The sequence below is a fragment of the Pezoporus wallicus genome, unplaced genomic scaffold (genome assembly GCF_028554395.1).
Source record: "Pezoporus wallicus isolate ANWC-B61680 ecotype Strahan unplaced genomic scaffold, APGP_CSIRO_Pwel_v1 contig_10019, whole genome shotgun sequence".
NCBI lineage: Eukaryota > Metazoa > Chordata > Aves > Psittaciformes > Psittacidae > Pezoporus > Pezoporus wallicus.
The window spans coordinates 17,586-35,189 of NW_026638108.1; the positions used below are offsets into that span (position 1 = coordinate 17,586).

The following is a 17,604-nucleotide window of genomic DNA, read 5'->3' on the forward strand; positions in this document are numbered from 1 at the left end:
TCCCCATATCCCAGTGTCCCCATATCCCGGTGTCCCCATGTCCCCACATCCCTCTGCCCCCTGTGACCCCATAGCCCCCATCCCCTGGTCCCCCCTCCCTCTGTTCCCATGTCCCCAGGCCCAGTGAGCCAGTTTTGGGGTCCCCCCATCACGGCAGCACACGCGTGTGCCCCAGCCCCACACACCCACCCTGGCCAGTCACGGCCATGCAGGGGATGATACTGCACACGGTAACACGTATGTGCATAGGAACATGTCTGTACACAGGAGCATGTATGTGCATAGGATCATGTACTTGCACAGTAACACGTATGGGCACACAGGAACACATATGTACATAGGAACATGTATGTGCACACAGGACCACGTATGTGCACAGGAACATGTATGTGCACACAGGACCACGTATGTGCACAGGAACATGTATGTGCACACAGGAACACATATGTACATAGGAACATGTATGTGCACACAGGAACACGTATGTGCACAGGAACATGTATGTGCACACAGGAACACGTATGTGCACAGGAACATGTATGTGCACACAGGAACACGTATGTACATAGGAACATGTCTGTGCACAGGAACATGCCTGTGCATAGGCATATGTATGTTCATAGCAACATGGATGTGCACAGGAACATGGGTGTGCTCACAGGCACACATATGTGCACAGGAACATGTATGTGCACAGGAACATGCCTGTGCATTGGAACATGTATGTGCCTAGGAACACGTATATGCACAGGAACACGTATGTGCACAGGAGCATGTATCTGCACAGGAACACATATATGCACAGGAACACGTATATGCACAGGAACACGTATATGCACAGGAACACGTATGTGCACAGGAACACGTATGTGCACAGGAACATGCCTGTGCATTGGAACATGTATGTGCACAGGAACACGTATCTGCCCAGGAACACATATATGCACAGGAACACGTATGTGCACGGAACACATATGTGCACAGGAACACGTATGTGCACGGAACACGTATGTGCATGGAACACATATATGCACAGGAACACGTATGTGCACGGAACACATATATGCACAGGAACACGTATGTGCACGGAACACGTATGTGCACAGGAACACGCATGTTCATAGGAGCACGCGTGCGCAACGTGTGCACGGTGCCTGCCCCCCCACATGCGCTGCCCCGGGGCTGCCTCACGTCGGCTCTGCCCGGACCCCACTGGCCCCACTGCGCCCCCCGGCCCCCCCCCATCCATGGGGCACCCGGAGCCCGGTTGATGGAGCCACGGCAGGGGCGGCTCCCGATGGGATGGGGGCTGCCGGGTGCCAGCAGCCCATAGCCCCTCCCCCCCCCCCCAAACCCACGTTTTTGCCTTTTTTGTGGTGTTTTCACCCCAAACCCAAGCTCGCCCTGGGTGGGCCGATGCCAACGCCAAGGTCCCGGAGCCAAACCCCGGCCTCGCGGCCACCGAGGGCTCGACCGCCCGGAGCCTCCCAAACCACGGCTCCCCCCCCCCCCCGCCCTGCGCTGCCCCATAGGGCTGGGTTTGGGGGCTCCGAGGGGCCGGAGCCGCAGGGACACGGCAGCCGCTGCGGTGGCTCCGGTGGCGGCGCCGGGCAAATCGATGTCTCCTGCGGGTCCCCCCCTCCCCGTTCGCTCCGTAACGGGTGAGGAATGCGGGGCCCCCGCCGCGGTCCCGTCCCCCCCCCTTCCCTTGATTTAATATCCTGGAGCCATGGAAATAGCTCCTGCGGCCGCGAAGGAAAACACGGGATAAAGGGAACGGGAGGGAACGGGGAGCGGAGCTGGGAATGAGCCACGGGGGTGGGGAGCGAGGGAAGGGGAGCACCCCCTGCCCGGCCCCAGGGGAGCTGGCACCCAGGGGAGGTGGGCATGGGGGGGCCCAGGCACAGCGTGGGGATGGGTGCGGGCACCTGGGCACACGGGGGGGGGTATGGAGACCTATGGGAGCCGGGCACCCATGGGACCTGGGTATGGGGTGGGGGGGACACGGACACACAGAGAACCCGGGCACCCATGGGATGTGGGTACACGGACACCAAGAGAACCGGGGCACCCATGGGACCTGGGTATGGGGTGGGGGGGACACGGGCACCCAGAGAACCGGGGCACCCATGGGATGTGGGTACACGTGCATCCAGAGAACCGGGGCACCCATGGGATGTGGGTACACGGGCACCCGGAGAACCGGGGCACCCATGGGACCTGGGTATGGGGTGGGGGGGACACGGACACCCGGAGAACCCGGGCACCCATGGGATGTGGGTACATGGGCACCCAGAGAACCCGGGCACCCATGGGATGTGGGTACACGGACACCAAGAGAACCGGGGCACCCATGGGACCTGGGTATAGGGTAGGGGGGCCACGGACACGCAGAGAACCGGGGCACCCATAGGATGTGGGTACATGGGGTGCCAGGCACCCACGGTGTGTTGGTGTGTGTGTGGTGGTGTATGTGGGTGTATGTGTGCGCATGTGTGTGTGTGTGTATGTGTGTGTACTTGTGTGAGTGTATGTGTATGTGTGTGTGCGTATGTGCCTGTATGTGTATGTCTATGTATGTGTATGTGTGTGTGCGTGTATGTGTGTGTATGTGTATGTATATGTATGTATGTCTAGGTATGTCTATGTATGTATGTGTATATTTGTGTATATGTGCGCGTGTGTGTGTGTATTTGTGTGTATGGGAGTGTATGTGTGTGTGTATGTGTATGTATGTCTATGTATGTCTATGTATATATATGTATGTTTATGTATGTCTATGTATGTTTCTGTATATGTATATGTGTGTATGTATGTGTATGTATGTCTCTGTATGTCTCTGTATGTATGTCTATGTATCTCTATGTCTGTGTCTCTGTATGTCTCTATGTATGTCTATGTATCTCTATGTCTGTGTCTCTGTATGTCTCTGTATGTATGTCTATGTATCTCTATGTCTGTGTCTCTGTATGTCTCTGTATGTATGTCTATGTATCTCTATGTCTGTGTCTCTGTATGTCTCTGTATGTATGTCTATGTATCTCTATGTCTGTGTCTCTGTATGTCTCTATGTATGTCTATGTATCTCTATGTCTCTGTCTCTGTATGTCTCTGTCTCTCTGTCTCTCTCTGTCTCTCTGTATGTATGTCTCTGTATGTGTATGTATGTATGTATGTCTCTGTATGTCTATGTGTATGTGTGTATGTATGTATGTCTCTGTATGTGTATGTATGTACATATGTTTCTGTATGTATGTATGTCTCTGTATGTCTCTGTATGTGTATGTATGTATGTCTCTATATGTATGTATGTATGTATGTCTGTCTCTATATGTATGTATGTATGTCTATGTATGTATGCATGTCTGTCTCTATATGTATGTATGTATGTCTCTGTATGTATGTATGTCTCTATATGTATGTATGTATGTCTCTGTATGTATGTATGTATGTCTATGTATGTATGTATGTATGTCTATGTATGTATGTATGTCTCTATATGTATGTATGTATGTCTCTGTATGTATGTATGTATGTCTCTGTATGTATGTATGTCTCTATATGTATGTATGTATGTCTCTGTATGTATGTATGTATGTCTCTGTATGTATGTATGTATGTCTATGTATGTATGTATGTCTCTATATGTATGTATGTATGTCTCTATATGTATGTATGTATGTCTCTGTATGTATGTCTCTATATGTATGTCTCTATATGTATGTATGTATGTCTCTATATGTATGTCTCTATATGTATGTCTCTATATGTATGTATGTATGTCTCTATATGTATGTCTCTATATGTATGTATGTATGTCTCTATATGTATGTCTCTATATGTATGTATGTATGTCTATGTATGTATGTATGTCTCTAATGTATGTACGTCTCTATATGTGTGTCTGTCTCCCTATGTCTCTCTCTGTCCCTGTCATCCTTGGAGCCCCCCCCGCGCTGCACCCGCGGCCCCTTTAAATCCCCTCCCGCGGCCCGGCCCAGCGGCCACCAGGGGGCGCGCGGGGGCGGAGTCGCGCGTGCGCAGGAGCCGTCGGCGGCCGGAGGTTGCGGGCAGGCCCCGGTCCCGGTTCCTTCACCCCCATCCCCGTTCACCCCCGTCCCCATTCACCCCCGGCCCCATTCCCCCCCCGCCCCATTCACCCCCATCCCCGTTCACCCCCGTCCCCATTCACCCCCGGCCCCATTCACCCCGTCCCCATTTCCCCCGGCCCCGTTCACCCCCATCCCCATTCACCCCCGGCCCCATTCACCCCCGTCCCCATTCACCCCCGGCGCCGTTCCGCCCCCGCCCCATTCCCCCCCGTCTGCATTCCCCCCCGGCCCCATTCACCCCCGCCCCCATTCCCATTCCCCCCCGCCCCATTCCCCCCCGGCCACCCCCGTCCCCATTCACCCCCCGCCCCATTCACCCCCACCCCATTTCCCCCCCGTCCCCATTTCTCCCCCGGCACCGTTCAGCCCCATCCCCGTTCACCCCCCACCCCAGTCCCCCCCGTCCCCATTCACCCCCGTCTCTCCCCCCCCGCCCCATTCATCCCCATTCACCCCCGTCTCTCCCCCCCCGCCCCATTCATCCCCATTCACCCCCGACTCTCCCCCCCCGCCGCGCCTCCCGCAGCTCCCGGCCCTGCCCGTCCTCAGCCTGCCCCGGGACGCGCTCAAGGCGCCCTCGCGGCCGGAGCTCGGCGCCCGCCCGGCCTTCATCCATCACCGGGAGGCGCTGTGGAAGCGGTGCCTCGGAGCCTGGTGAGCGCGGGGCCGGGGCTGCGGGAGGGAGGCCGCGGGGGTGCGGGGAGGGAAAGGTCCATAAGGGGGAGAGCTGAGAGCAGCTCCAGAGCCTGGAGGGGCTGCAGGGAACCTGGAGAGGGGCTTGGGACAAGGGATGGAGGGACAGGGCCAGGCCAAGGGGAATGGCTTGAACCTGCCCGGGGGGAGACTGAGATGAGCTCTGAGGCAGGAGCTCTTCCCTGGGAGGGTGCTGAGGCGCTGGCACAGGGTGCCCAGAGAAGCTGTGGCTGCCCCATCCCTGGCAGTGCTCAAGGCCAGGTTGGACACAGGGGCTTGGAGCACCCTGCTCCAGTGGAAGGGGTCCCTGGGGCTGGATTGGGGCTGGGGGAGCTTTAAGGCCCCTTGAACCCAATCCAGGCTGGTTGAAACCTGGGGCTCCACGAGGCACCCAGGAGCTCAGCAGGGCCCGCAGTGAGCAATGGGTGCTGTGGGGGAGGGCAGAGGTTTGGAGGCCCCGATGTGGGTTCGGGGTTAGGGCTGGGGAGGCCGGGCTGGGTTTGGGCTCCCAGCAAGGGCTGACGGAGCTCTCGGTGCAGGCGGGAGCTGGGGCTCTGCGGGGTCCTGAGGGAGCTCAGCAGCGCCGAGGAGGAGGGTGAGTGCCTGGAGCTCCCTTGAGCCCCCTTGGGTTCCCTTCATCCCCTCTTCCCTCATCCCCATCCCTGCTGCAGGAGCTCCCTTGGGTTCCCTTCATCCCCTGTTCCCTCATCCCCATCCCTGCTGCAGGAGCTCCCTTGGGTTCCCTTCATCCCCTGTTCCCTCATCCCCATCCCTGCTGCAGGAGCTCCCTGGGATCCCCTTGATTCCCTTCATCCCCTGTTCCCTCATCCCCATCCCTGCTGCAGGAGCTCCCTGGGATCCCCTTGATTCCCTTCATCCCCTCTTCCCTCATCCCCATCCCTGCTGCAGGAGCTCCCTGCCCCCCCAGCCTGTCTCTGCAGCCCCCCCGTGGTGCTGATGCTCCTCGTGCCCCGCAGGCCTGCGATGGCTCAAGTCGGGCTCCAGCTCGGTGCTGGCCCTGTGCCGCTGGCTCTCCTCGCTGCACGGCTCCTTGTTCCCACACCTCTCTGTGAGCTTTCCTTTGCTGGGGACTGAGGGATGAGGGATGGGCGGCCCCATGGGGGAGATGGGGGGGGCACTGGGATGAGGGATGGACACCCCCATGGGGGAGCTGGGGGGGGCACAGGGATGAGGGATGGACACCCCGATGGGGGAGCTGGGGGGGCACTGGGATGAGGGATGGACACCCCCATGGGGGAGCTGGGGGGGAGGCACTGGGATGAGGGATGGACACCCCTATGGGGGAGCTGGGGGAGGCACTGGATGAGGGATGGAGACCCCCGGGGGGAGCTGGGGGGGGGGGCACAGGGATGAGGGATGGACACCCCCATGGGGGAGCTGGGGGGGGCACTGGGATGAGGGACACCCCTATGGGGGAGCTGGGGGGGCACTGGGATGAGGGATGGACACCCCCATGGGGGAGCTGGGGGGGGACACTGGGATGAGGGATGGACGCCCCTATGGGGGAGGCACTGGATGAGGGATGGACACCCCTATGGGGGAGCTGGGGGGGGCACTGGGATGAGGGATGGACACCCCCGGGGGGAGCTGGGGGGGGGGCACAGGGATGAGGGATGGACACCTCCATGGGGGAGCTGGGGGGGGCACTGGGATGAGGGATGAGGGATGCACACCCCTATGGGGGAGCTGGGGGGGCACTGGGATGAGGGATGGACACTCCCAGGGGGGAGCTGTGTGGGGAGCACTGGGACAGCAGTGTGCTCCAGGAGGGATGGGGTTGGAGGTGGGAAGGGGCTTTGGATGCTTTGGGGTCCCCCCTGCTCACCAGAGGTGGGTCCTGAGCTCCCAGCTCAGCGTTGGGCCCTGTCCCTGCAGCTGACCAGCGAGGACATGATCGCTGCCTTCTCCCAGGCCGTGGACTGGTGAGTGCTGAGCTCCAGGGCTGGGGGATGAGGATGGGACCTCCTGGTTGGAGGTGCTCAGCCTCCCCTCGCCCTGCCCCATTGCCTCTGGCTGCGGGTGGCAGCAGGAGGCACAGCGTGCCCCGTGGTGGGGGCCAGCATTAGGGCTGGCAAAGCCCTCCCCATCCCAATCCCCATCCTGGGAACAACCCCCGGGAATGGGCCCGTTCAGCAGCAAGAAGGAGCTTTTATTTCCCTGGAGGCTCTGGAACCGCCTCCGTTCCATGGGGCTCTGGCGCTGCCCCATTGCCAGGAGCCCCTCACCCTGCCCCGTGCCCCCCCTCAGGGCCGGCTGCAGCATCCGGGCCTTCGCCTGGCACCCCCACACCAGCAAGTTCGCTGTGGCTCTGCTGGATGACTCCATCCGTGTCTACAACTCCAGCAGGTGAGGCCCGGGGCTCCGCGGTGCCCCAGCTCCACCTCTCCCATCCACATCCAGTGTGTTCTGAACCTCCCCCCAGGTGCTCCTCTCCCCATCCCATTCCCCGTGCAGGGACATCATCCCCACAGCTCCAGTTAGAATCATAGAATGGTCTGGGTTGGAAAGGACCTTAAGATCATCCAGTTCCAACCCCCCTGCCATGGGCAGGGACACCTCACACTAAACCAGGTCACCCAAGGCTCTGTCCAACCTGGTCTTGAACACTGCCAGGGATGGAGCATTCACAACCTCCCTGGGCAACCCATTCCAGTGCCTCAGCACCCTCACAGCAAAGAATTTCCTCCTTAGATCCAATCTAAACTTCCCCTGTTTCAGTTTGAACCTGTTACCCCTTGTCCTGTCACTGCAGTTCCCTCCCCACATCTCACTGCTCACCCAGCATGGGGCTGGGATGTGGGCAGCCCACGGGAGCCTCCATCCCTCGAGGTGTGCTGGGGGTCACTGCAACACCGGGGCCACGTCCCGTCCCCGTCCCCCCCCCATTGCCATTGATGCTTCAGGGCTGACCCCCGGGCTCTGGGAGGCCTCAGCTTTGCTCTGGCCCTGGCAGTGCCACCATCCCCTCGCTGAAGCATCGCCTGCAGAGGAACGTGGCCGCGCTGGCCTGGAAGCCGCTCTGCGCCTCCATCCTCGCCGTCGCCTGCCAGAGCTGCGTCCTGCTCTGGCACCTGGATCCCACCTCCCTCTCCACGAGGTGGGGACGTCCCCTCTGTGTCCCCGTCCCCATCCCCATAGCATGATTGGGGCAGCCCTGGTGGCTGAGCCCTGCCCTCCCCTGCAGGCCCTCATCCGGCTGCGCTCAGATGCTGGCCCACCCCGGGCACAGCCCCGTCACCAGCCTGGCCTGGGCACCCAGCGGGGACCTCCTGCTCTCTGCATCGCCGGTGGACACGGCCATGCTGGTGAGCGTGGGGCCGCGCTTCCAACCCCGCGTGCCGCAGCGGGTACCGGGACTGGGAGCACGCCATGGGGCCAGCGGGGCCGGGAGCCAGGGGGGGACCTGGACCCTTGTGGAGCACAGACCCAGGCTGCAAGAGCAGCTCCAGAGCCTGAAAGGGCTGCAGGGAACCTGGAGAGGGGCTTGGGACAAGGGATGGAGGGACAGGGACAGGCCAGGGGGAATGGCTTGAACCTGCCCGAGGGGAGACTGAGCTGAGCTCTGGGGCAGAAGCTCTTCCCTGTGAGGGTGCTGAGGCGCTGGCACAGGGTGCCCAGAGGAGCTGTGGCTGCCCCATCCCTGGCAGTGCTCAAGGCCACGTTGTCCCCTCCAGGTCTGGGACGTGTCCACCGAGAGCTGCGTGCAGCTGCAGTGGTTTGGAGGCGGGGGGGTCACCTACTTGGCCTGGTCTCCCGATGGCAGCAAGGTGCTGGCAGCCACCCCCTCGGCCGTGTTCAGGTCAGCTCCTGCCCTTGGCATCGCTTCCGTCTGCGCCAGACCCCTGCTTTGTGTCCTTGCTGCTCCCGTTCCCACTGCAGCCAATGGGGGGGGATCGGATCCAGCCCCGTGGGGCAGATCTATGGGGTTCTCCCATTCCCATCCGCTCTTCTCCCCTGCAGAGTGTGGGAGGCGCAGATGTGGACGTGCGAGCGCTGGCCCACGATCACCGGGCGCTGCCAGGTACCGGGGCGTGTTCCCCCCCACCCCTGCCCCATTGCCAGCCCCACACCCCCCGCAGTGGGTGCTGACGTGGGCCCTGTGCCCCACAGACCGGGTGCTGGAGCCCCGACGGCAGCCGCCTGCTCTTCACCGTGCTGGGGGAGGCCGTCATCTACTCCCTGTCCTTCTCCGAGTACCGAGGTGAGGCCCTGGGGGGCCCGGATCCGCCCCCCATTCCCCTCCTAGAGGCCCAAAGTGGGGGGGCCGGGCCGGCGCTGAGCGGGTTTTGTGTCCCAGGGGAGATGCAGGGGCAAGTGGGAGGCTCCAAAACAGCTTCCATAGTGGCGGACCTGTCCGAGACCACCTTCGAGACGCTCTATGGGGAGGAGAGGTGGGTCCGGCCCCGCTGACGGTACCGGGGAGCAAAGGGGGGGTCCGTGCCCCCCCGGCGCTGGGCTCTCACTGCTGCTCCTGCCGCTTGCAGGGTGGGGGGAGAGGTTCACTCCATGGTGTGGGACCCCACGGGCGAGCGCCTCGCGGCCATCATCCGAGGTGAGGAGCTGGGCACGGTGGGCTCAGCCCCCAGCCCTCTGGGATTCATCCCAGTTCCCCCCCCCCCCAGCCGGGTCCAACCCCATGCAGGGGCTCCCTGTTCCCGTTGTTGCCCACGTTCCTCCTGGAGCCCAGCTGGGCCCCTTGGCTCCAGCCCCGGGATAACGGAGCCCTTCGGGTTGTCCGGGACAAAGCAGAGCTTTGAGGAGCACCGGGACGTGGTGCTGGGGGTGCAGGGAGGCACCCAAGGCTGGGTCCAAGCTCGGTTTAAAGTGGGGGGGGGGGGACACCCCCATAGCTGCCACCCTCTGCCCTGCGCACATCCAGGCAGGTCCTGCAGGGATCTCGGTGCAGAAACTGGGACTGGATGGGAAATAAGCTCTGCATTGGAGGGATGGGGCCCCAAGGAGTCCCCAGGACCCAAAGCCTGGAGCTGGGGGGGGGGGAATCAGTCACGGAGGGGTCCTTGGGAGCCCCACGAGGACTCCAATGGACGAGGGCCCCCTCCTGCTCCTCCCTCCCTCGCTCCCTCCGCAGGCAGCCCCGACGCGCCCGGGACCCACACGGTCGTCGCCCTGTTCCGCACCCGCAACAGCCCCGTCTTCGAGCTCCTGCCCTGGTGCGTGCTGCAGGGCCGGGGCTGGGGCCACTGCGATGGGGTCAATGGGGAGAAGCTGGGGCTGCCCCATCCCTGCCAGTGCTCAAGGCCACGTTGGGCACGGGCTCGGAGCGCCCTGCTCCAGTGGAAGGGGTCGCTGGGGCTGGAGGAGCTTTCAGGTCCCTTTTCTGCTTCTTTACCCCACACCCAGTTGTGGTTTGGCCACCTCATCCATTACCCACCTCAGCCCCCATTGCTCTGGGTCCCCGGTGGGGCCCAGCCCTCTCCATCTGCCCATAGCCCCCCCCCATTGACACCAATGCCCCCCCATGGCCATGCTCTGACCGCAGCTCCTCCTCCCCCTGCAGCGGGTTCCTGCGGGGCGAGCGCGATGCCCAGCCCCAGCTCATCGCCTTCCACCCCTGTTTCGACCAGGGAGCCCTCCTGACTGTGGTGAGTGGGCCCTGGGGTCCCAAAGCCCTGCCTGGGGTCCCAAAGCCCTGCCTGGGGTCCCAAAGCCCTTCCTGGAGTCCCAAAGCCCTTCCTGGGGTCCCAAAATCCTTCCTGGGATCCCAAAGCCCTGCTTGGGGTCCCAAAATCCTTCCTGGGATCCCAAAGCCCTTCCTGGGGTCCCAAAGCCCTTCCTGGAGTCCCAAAGCCCTTCCTGGGGTCCCAAAATCCTTCCTGGGGTCCCAAAGCCCTGCTTGGGGTCCCAAAGCCCTGCCTGGGGTCCCAAAATCCTTCCTGGAGTCCCAAAGCCCTTCCTGGGGTCCCAAAATCCTTCCTGGGATCCCAAAGCCCTGCCTGGGGTCCCAAAGCCCTTCCTGGAGTCCCAAAGCCCTTCTTGGGGTCCCAAAGCCCTGCCTGGGGTCTCAAAGCCCTTCCTGGAGTCCCAAAGCCCTTCCTGGGGTCCCAAAATCCTTCCTGGGGTCCCAAAGCCCTGCCTGGAGTCCCAAAGCCCTTCCTGGGGTCCCAAAATCCTTCCTGGGGTCCCAAAGCCCTGCCTGGAGTCCCAAAGCCCTTCCTGGGGTCCCAAAATCCTTCCTGGGGTCCCAAAGCCCTGCTTGGGGTCCCAAAGCCCTTCCTGGGGTCCCAAAATCCTTCCTGGGATCCCAAAGCCCTGCCTGGGGTCCCAAAGCCCTTCCTGGAGTCCCAAAGCCCTTCTTGGGGTCCCAAAGCCCTGCCTGGGGTCTCAAAGCCCTTCCTGGAGTCCCAAAGCCCTTCCTGGGGTCCCAAAATCCTTCCTGGGATCCCAAAGCCCTGCCTGGGGTCCCAAAGCCCTGCCTGGGGTCCCAACGCCCTTCCTGGGGTCCCAAAGCCCTTCCTGGGGTCTCAAAGCTCTTCCTGGGGTCCCAAAGCCCTTCCTGGGGTCTCAAAGCCCTGCCTGGGGTCCCAAAGCCCTTCCTGGGGTCCCAAAGCCCTTCCTGGGGTCCCAAAGCCCTGCCTGGGGTCCCAAAGCCCTTCCTGGGGTCCCAAAGCCCTGCCTGGGGTCCCAAAGCCCTTCCTGGGGTCCCAAAGCCCTGCCTGGGATCCCAAAGCCCTTCCTGGGGTCCCGAAGCCCTTCCTGGGGTCCCAAAGCCCTTCCTTGGGTCTCAAAGCCCTTCCTGGGGTCCCAAAGCCCTTCCTGGGGTCCCAAAGCCCTGCCTGGGGTCCCCATTGCTGTTCCCAGGGGACATCAATGCGGTGGGTGAGGAGGGATGTGGAACGGCCCCCCCCCGGAAGGCAGAGAGCAGGGAGGGGGGAAGGTCCTTGCTGGGATGCGCATAGGGGATAACGCATCCCGGGGATGCGCACAGGGGATAACGCACCCCCTCCTCCTGCTCCATCCTCTGCCTCCCGCAGTGCTGGTCCACGGGCACCATCAGCCACATCCCCCTGTTCTTCATCAGCGCCCACGGCCCCTGCGCCAGCCCCAGCCCCGGCCCCGGCCTGGCCAGCACCAGCGTGCGGGAGCAGCCGCTCTTCTCGGAGCTGTGATGGGCTCCACATCCTCCTCTTCCTCCTCCTCTTCCTCCAGGGACCCAGCGTGGCCTCGGGGGCCTCCAGCCCCTCCTCCGGGGCTCGGTGCTCGGGAGGCTGTGATTAAAGCTGGGTCTTCCTCCCCGAGCCGTGCTCTTCCTCCCCGTGGGACAAGGGGCGATGGGTTCGGACTGGAACAGGGCAAGAGCAGGTTGGAGATAAGGGAGCTCTTCCCTGTGAGGGCGCTGGGACACTGGGATGGGCTGAATGGAGAAGGTTTGGATGTCCCATCCCATCAAGGCCGGGTTGGACACAGGGGCTTGGAGCACCCTGCTCCAGTGGAAGGGATGCTGCTGAACCCCAAACCCAGCCCATTTGGGGCAGCAGCTGGGCCAGACCAAGCACTGCAAAGGTTGTGGGGAGCAGATGCCCCCCCTGCCCCAGCAGTGCTTAAATCCTGGGATTACACATGGATAATCCCTGGGATTACACTGCAATCGCTCGGCTACAGCCCGGGGCAGGGATGAGGGGGAGAGCGTGGGGACCCCCGATCCTCCCCCAGCACCCCAGATCCTCCCCCAGCACAAGGACCCGGGGCACAATCAATGGGATACGAACCCCTCCGGTGCTTGGGGCAGGGCCGGACCCCTCTGGCTCCAGCTCAGAGCTCGGTGCCGAGCATCTCCATCTCCTCCTCCTCCTCCTCCTCCTGCTGCTGCTGCTGCTGCTCCCGGGCTGGCAGCGCCCGCAGGTACCGGAGCTGCAGGCGGGAGCGGGCCCGGCTCCTCCGGACGTGCCTCCCAACGCAGAGCAGAACGGCCCCGAGCCACCCGCCCATGGCCGCCAGCACCGCGGCGTCCGGGGCCCGCACCGGCCCCTCCGTGCTGCCGTTGCGGCTGCTGCTGGCGGGGGGCAGCGGCGGGGGGGGACGGCAGCGGGGCCCCACGGAGCCGTGGGGCAGCGCCAGCAGCAGCAGCAGCAGCCGCGCTGGCCCCATGGCCCCGAGGATGGAGCTGGAGCGAGGAGGGAGCCGCCCCCCCCCCCCCCCGGCCTCTGCTGCTGGATGCGCGGAGGGGGGGCAGCGGGAGCCCAGCACGGTGAGGGGGGGGGGGTGATGCCCGCACCCCAAGGACCCCCCCCACTGGGCACAGACTGGGCTTGGGAACCAGCACACGCAGGAGTGGGGACACGCTTCAGCTCCGAAGTCTTGTTTGGGGCTTGCACCATCCCACACCGGGATGAGGGGCAGTGCTCCCCCCCCCGCCCCAAGCCCCATAACAACGATGCCATCCCATGCCTTGATCCCCGCATCAAAGGGTCCCTTTGGGGGTGCCGGTGCCAGGAGGGGCCTCCTCCCCTTTGTGCTGCTCCAGAGTCCTCCGGGCCATCTCCAGGGCCCCCTCCCGAGTGCGGTGGCCGCCGATGAAGCCGGTGGCGTGCACGAAGACGCAGCCGGGGATGCCGGAGAGCCGGGATAAGGCCTCGTCCCGGAGCCCCCGCCAGGGCTCGGGCAGGGGCAGGCTGCAGGGAGGGAGGGGGGGCAGAGGGTCAGAGCCTGCTGCCGGGGCTGGGATATGGGGCTGGGAATGGGGCTCACCGGCTCTGGAAGGAGTGCGGCGCCCTGGGCACGCTCTGCACCCGCCACTGCCCGGCCCGGTCCGGGAACAGCACCAGCAGCAGCGGCTGCGGCAGCGCCAGCTCCCGCTCCAGCCGGAAGAGGAGCTCCTGCCATGGGCACCCGGCCTGAGGCAGCTCCAGCACCGCCCCACTGCTGTCCACCTGCATGGGGGGCACGGCGGGGGGACACAGGGGGACATGGGGGGCACGGTGGGGACACGGTGAGGACACGGGGGGGGGGTCACAGTGGGGACATGGGGGGGTCACAAAGGGGACACAGGGGGACATGGGGGGGCACGGTGGGGACACGGTGAGGACACGGGGGGGGGGTCACAGTGGGGACATGGGGGGACATGGGGGGGGTCACAGTGGGGACATGGGGGGACACGGGGGGGGGTCACAGTGGGGACATGGGGGGGTCACAGTGGGGACATGGGGGGGTCACAAAGGGGACACAGGGGGACATGGGGGGCACGGTGGGGACACGGTAAGGACACGGGGGGGTCACAGTGGGGACATGGGGGGACACGGGGGGGGTCACAGTGGGGACATGGGGGGGTCACAAAGGGGACACAGGGGGGACAGGGTGGTCACGGTGGGGACATGGGGGCACACGGGGGTCACAGTGGGACACGGGGGGGACACGGGGGTCACGGTGGGGACATGGGGGGACACGGGGGTCACAGTGGGACACGGGGGGGACACGGGGGTCACGGTGGGGACATGGGGGTCACAGTGGGGACACGGTGAGGACACGGGGGGGTCACAGTGGGGACATGGGGGGGTCACAAAGGGGACACAGGGGGGACAGGGTGGTCATGGTGGGGACATGGGGGCACACGGGGGTCACAGTGGGACACGGGGGGGACATGGGGGGGTCACAGGGGGGACACGGGTGGGACAGGGTGGTTACAGTGGGGACACAGGAGGGACACAGTGGGGACATGGGGGCACACGGGAGTCACAGTGGGGACATGGGGGGGACAAGGGGGTCACAGTGGGGACATGGGGGGCTCATGGGGGTCCTGTCCCATGCCTCAGTTTCCCTACAAGCACCTCACCCCGAGCGTGTCTCCCTGGGGGTGCACGAGTTGGGGGGACACACATCGGGGTGCAGAGGAGCAGGGGGAGGTGGGGTGGTGGGCACGGGGCGGGGGGGATCCAGTGTGTGGCTGTGAGTGGGTACATAGGGGACAGGAGGGGGGCATGTGTGTGAGGATAGAAGGGTGCAGGGGGGTTGCAGGGCTATGATGAGGATACAGCGGTGCAGGGTCAGGGGTAAAGAATAGGGGGCTGCAGGGCTCTGTGTAAGGATAGAGGGGTGCAGGGCTGTGTTTAAGGGTATAGGGGTACAGAGGGGTGCAGGGCCATGTGTAAGGATATAGGGGTATAGGAAGGGTGCAGGGCTGTGTGTAAGGTTATAGGGGTGCAGGGCTGTAAGGATATAGGAATGCAGGGGGGGTGCAGGGCTGTGTTTAAGGGTATAGGGGTACAGAGGGGTGCAGGGCCATGTGTAAGGATATAGGGGTACAGGAAGGGTGCAGGGCTGTGTGTAAGGATATAGGGGTGCAAGGCTGTGTGTAAGGATATAGGGATGCGGGGGGGTGCAGGGCTGTGTGTAAGGATATAGGATGCGGGGGGGTGCAGGGCTGTGTGTAAGGATATAGGGGTGCAGGCGGGTGCAGGGCTGTGTGTAATGATATAGGGGTGCTGGAGGGGTGCAGGGCTGTAAGGATATAGGGTGCATTGGGGGTGCAGGGCTGTAAGGATATAGGGGTGCAGGAGGGGTGCAGGGCTGTGTGTAAGGATATAGTGGTGCTGGAAGGGTGCAGGGCTGTAAGGATACAGGGGTGCAGAGCCATGTGTAAGGGTATAGGGGTACAGGAAGGGTGCAGGAGGGGTGCAGGGCTGTGTGTAAGGATATAGGGGTGCAGGAAGGGTGCAGGGCTGTGTGTAAGGATATGGGGTGTTGGAGGGGTGCAGGGCTGTAAGGATACAGGGGTGCAGGGTCATGTGTAAGGACAGAGAGGTGCAGGGCCATATATAGGGATATGGGGTGCAGGGGCCCCCCTGGGCCATGCAGGGATGTCCATGTCGAGGGGACCTGCCCCCCCCCCATCACCGCACTGCTCCCCCCCAACCTCTGACCCCCCAGCCCCCCAATGAGCACCTCAAAGCGGCGCTGGATGCTCTCGTGCACCAGCGCCCGCGCCGGCAGCCAGCTCCGCTGGCAATGGTCCACGCGCTCCAGGAACTCACTGCGCACCAGCTCCATGGCCCGCTGGAACCCGGCCTTGGTTGGGGGGGGAAAACACACACAGGGGGAGGGCTCAGGGGTGGCACAGGCCGGGGGGGGTGTGGGGTGGCCCCGTGCTGCCCCCATGGCCCCATCCCCACCTCGGTGTCCTGGTCGGGGTCGTTCCAGCGCGGGTTGAGGCGGCCGACGCGGGCGCTGAGGGTGCTGCTCAGGGCGTAGCGGGGCTCCCCCTCCGCCTGCGCGATGCCGTTGTCGATGGCGTCGATCTCCTCCACGAAGGTCTCGTAGAGCTGGGGACAAAGGGGGGCCCTGTGCTATGGGGTGCCCCCCATCCGTGGGGGGGAGCTGGGGGAGATCCCCCCCACCCAACCCAGAGCCTCCATACCTGGTCATAGAGCGCAGCCACCACGGGGCCGTCCTCCGGCTGCCCCAGCAGCTCGGCCAGGATCTGGGAGCCGAAGTGGCAGTAAATGAGCCCGGCGCTGCTGAGCTTCGTGCTCCAGGGCTTGTCCGGCCGGAGGCTCCGCATGGAATGGGTGAAGGATCTGCAGGGCCGGGAATGGGCTGGGATGGAAAGGACCTGAAAGCTCCTCTCTGCTGCTGCACTGGCCCCTTGGAGCAGGGATGGAGCCTGTGGGTGCTCCTGCAGCGCTGGAGCTCAGCTCCTCTCTCTGGGATGGATCTTATCGGGGCCGATGGCCCCAGCTCCGGGTGGGGTCGAGCCAGGTTTGCTCATCCCTGGTGGCAAACGGTGTCGGGCCCTGGCTCCGCGTCTGCCAGCGCTTGCATCAGGTCGGTCTGAGGATGGGTGCTGGCGTGAGGCCATGGCTTGGGAACGAGGGCACAGCCTGAGCAGGGCTGGCGCCAAACAGAGCCACAAGAGATGGAAGAGAACCCCAGGGTGGAAGGGACCTGAGAGCTCCTCCAGCTCCAGGGACCCCTTCCACTGGAGCAGGGTGCTCCGAGCCCCTGTGTCCAACCTGGCCTTGAGCACTGCCAAGGATGGGGCAGCCACAGCTCCTCCGGGCACCCTGTGCCAGCGCCTCAGCCTAAGATCTTCCATCGTGGGACCCCCCCCAACACCCAGGGGACCCCGCTCTGGTCGCGGGGGGGGGGGGGCTCACCTCTGGTGATGGTCATAGCGGTGCCGCTCAGGGTCGTACTCCCCCCCCACATCCACCACGACCTCGCACTGCGCCAGGCGCTGTGGGTCCCGGGTGCGCACCACCTCCGCGTCCTGTGGTGCAGGGGTGGGGGGGGGGTGTGTAACATTGGGGAGCCCGGGGGAGGGCCCCCCCCCAGGACCTGCCCCTGGTGAGAACCGGGACCATGAGCGGCACTGAGAACTAACGGGGGACCCCAAGGGGAGGCCCTAAGGGTGCCCGTGCGCCTGACAGGGACTGGGGACCCAACGGGGGCCTGCGGGTGGGACCGGAGACCCCAGAGAGGGGCTGGGGACCCAAAGGGGACCCCTCCGGTACAAACGGGCCCCGCACGGAGGGACCGAGGGACCAAAGGGTGGCCTCGGGGTGGGAGCAGGACCCCAGAGGGGCCGCGGGTCTGAGGGGGGCACGAAGGCACCGGAACCCCGGGCCCTGCCCCCGGTTCCCAGTGGGCGGCGGCGCCGCTGAGGAGGCCCCGGTGGCGGGGCCGTACCCGGAAGCGCGGCAGCAGCCGCAGGAGCGCGCACGCCAGGGCCTCATCGCAGTGGAAGGTCCCGTCGTGGGTCCCGATGCGCGGCGCGGCCCCGGTACCGACCCCGGTACCGACACAGGCCCCGGCGGCGGCGGCCATG

General features: G+C 63.9%; 2 protein-coding genes across 2 annotated transcripts; one reads left to right on the top strand and one right to left on the bottom strand.

The window, feature by feature from the left end:
* Positions 1-4,599: 4,599 nt before the first annotated feature.
* Positions 4,600-11,978, top strand: AAAS (aladin WD repeat nucleoporin; the record flags this gene model as incomplete). Its single annotated transcript, XM_057409390.1, has 15 exons — positions 4,600-4,766; positions 5,345-5,400; positions 5,783-5,874; positions 6,702-6,748; positions 7,074-7,172; positions 7,780-7,923; positions 8,011-8,131; positions 8,501-8,625; positions 8,787-8,847; positions 8,937-9,027; positions 9,124-9,217; positions 9,311-9,378; positions 9,916-9,997; positions 10,345-10,429; positions 11,819-11,978. Coding segments are annotated over 15 exons (1,467 nt in total), but the record flags the coding sequence as incomplete, so codon positions are not given.
* A 1,241-nt stretch (positions 11,979-13,219) lies between these two features.
* Positions 13,220-17,603, bottom strand: MYG1 (MYG1 exonuclease). The gene is made up of 7 exons (XM_057409391.1): positions 17,466-17,603; positions 16,934-17,046; positions 16,195-16,354; positions 15,950-16,099; positions 15,723-15,845; positions 13,533-13,714; positions 13,220-13,456 (listed from the first exon to the last, which is right to left on the bottom strand). Exons 1-7 carry the CDS (start codon positions 17,601-17,603, stop codon positions 13,246-13,248), a joined length of 1,077 nt encoding a protein of 358 aa, XP_057265374.1. The 3' UTR covers positions 13,220-13,245.
* Position 17,604: the final 1 nt, after the last annotated feature.

Excerpts from the sequence above, each read along its gene's own strand:
- MYG1 (XM_057409391.1), bottom strand. The coding sequence starts at position 17,603 with ATGGCCGCCGCCGCCGGGGCCTGTGTCGGTACCGGGGTCGGTACCGGG. Across the intron at positions 17,047-17,465 it reads GGCTGCTGCCGCGCTTCCGG|GACGCGGAGGTGGTGCGCAC; the intron begins GTACGGCCCCGC and ends CCTGCACCACAG. Across the intron at positions 15,846-15,949 it reads ACCCCGACCAGGACACCGAG|GCCGGGTTCCAGCGGGCCAT; the intron begins GTGGGGATGGGG and ends CCCCCAACCAAG.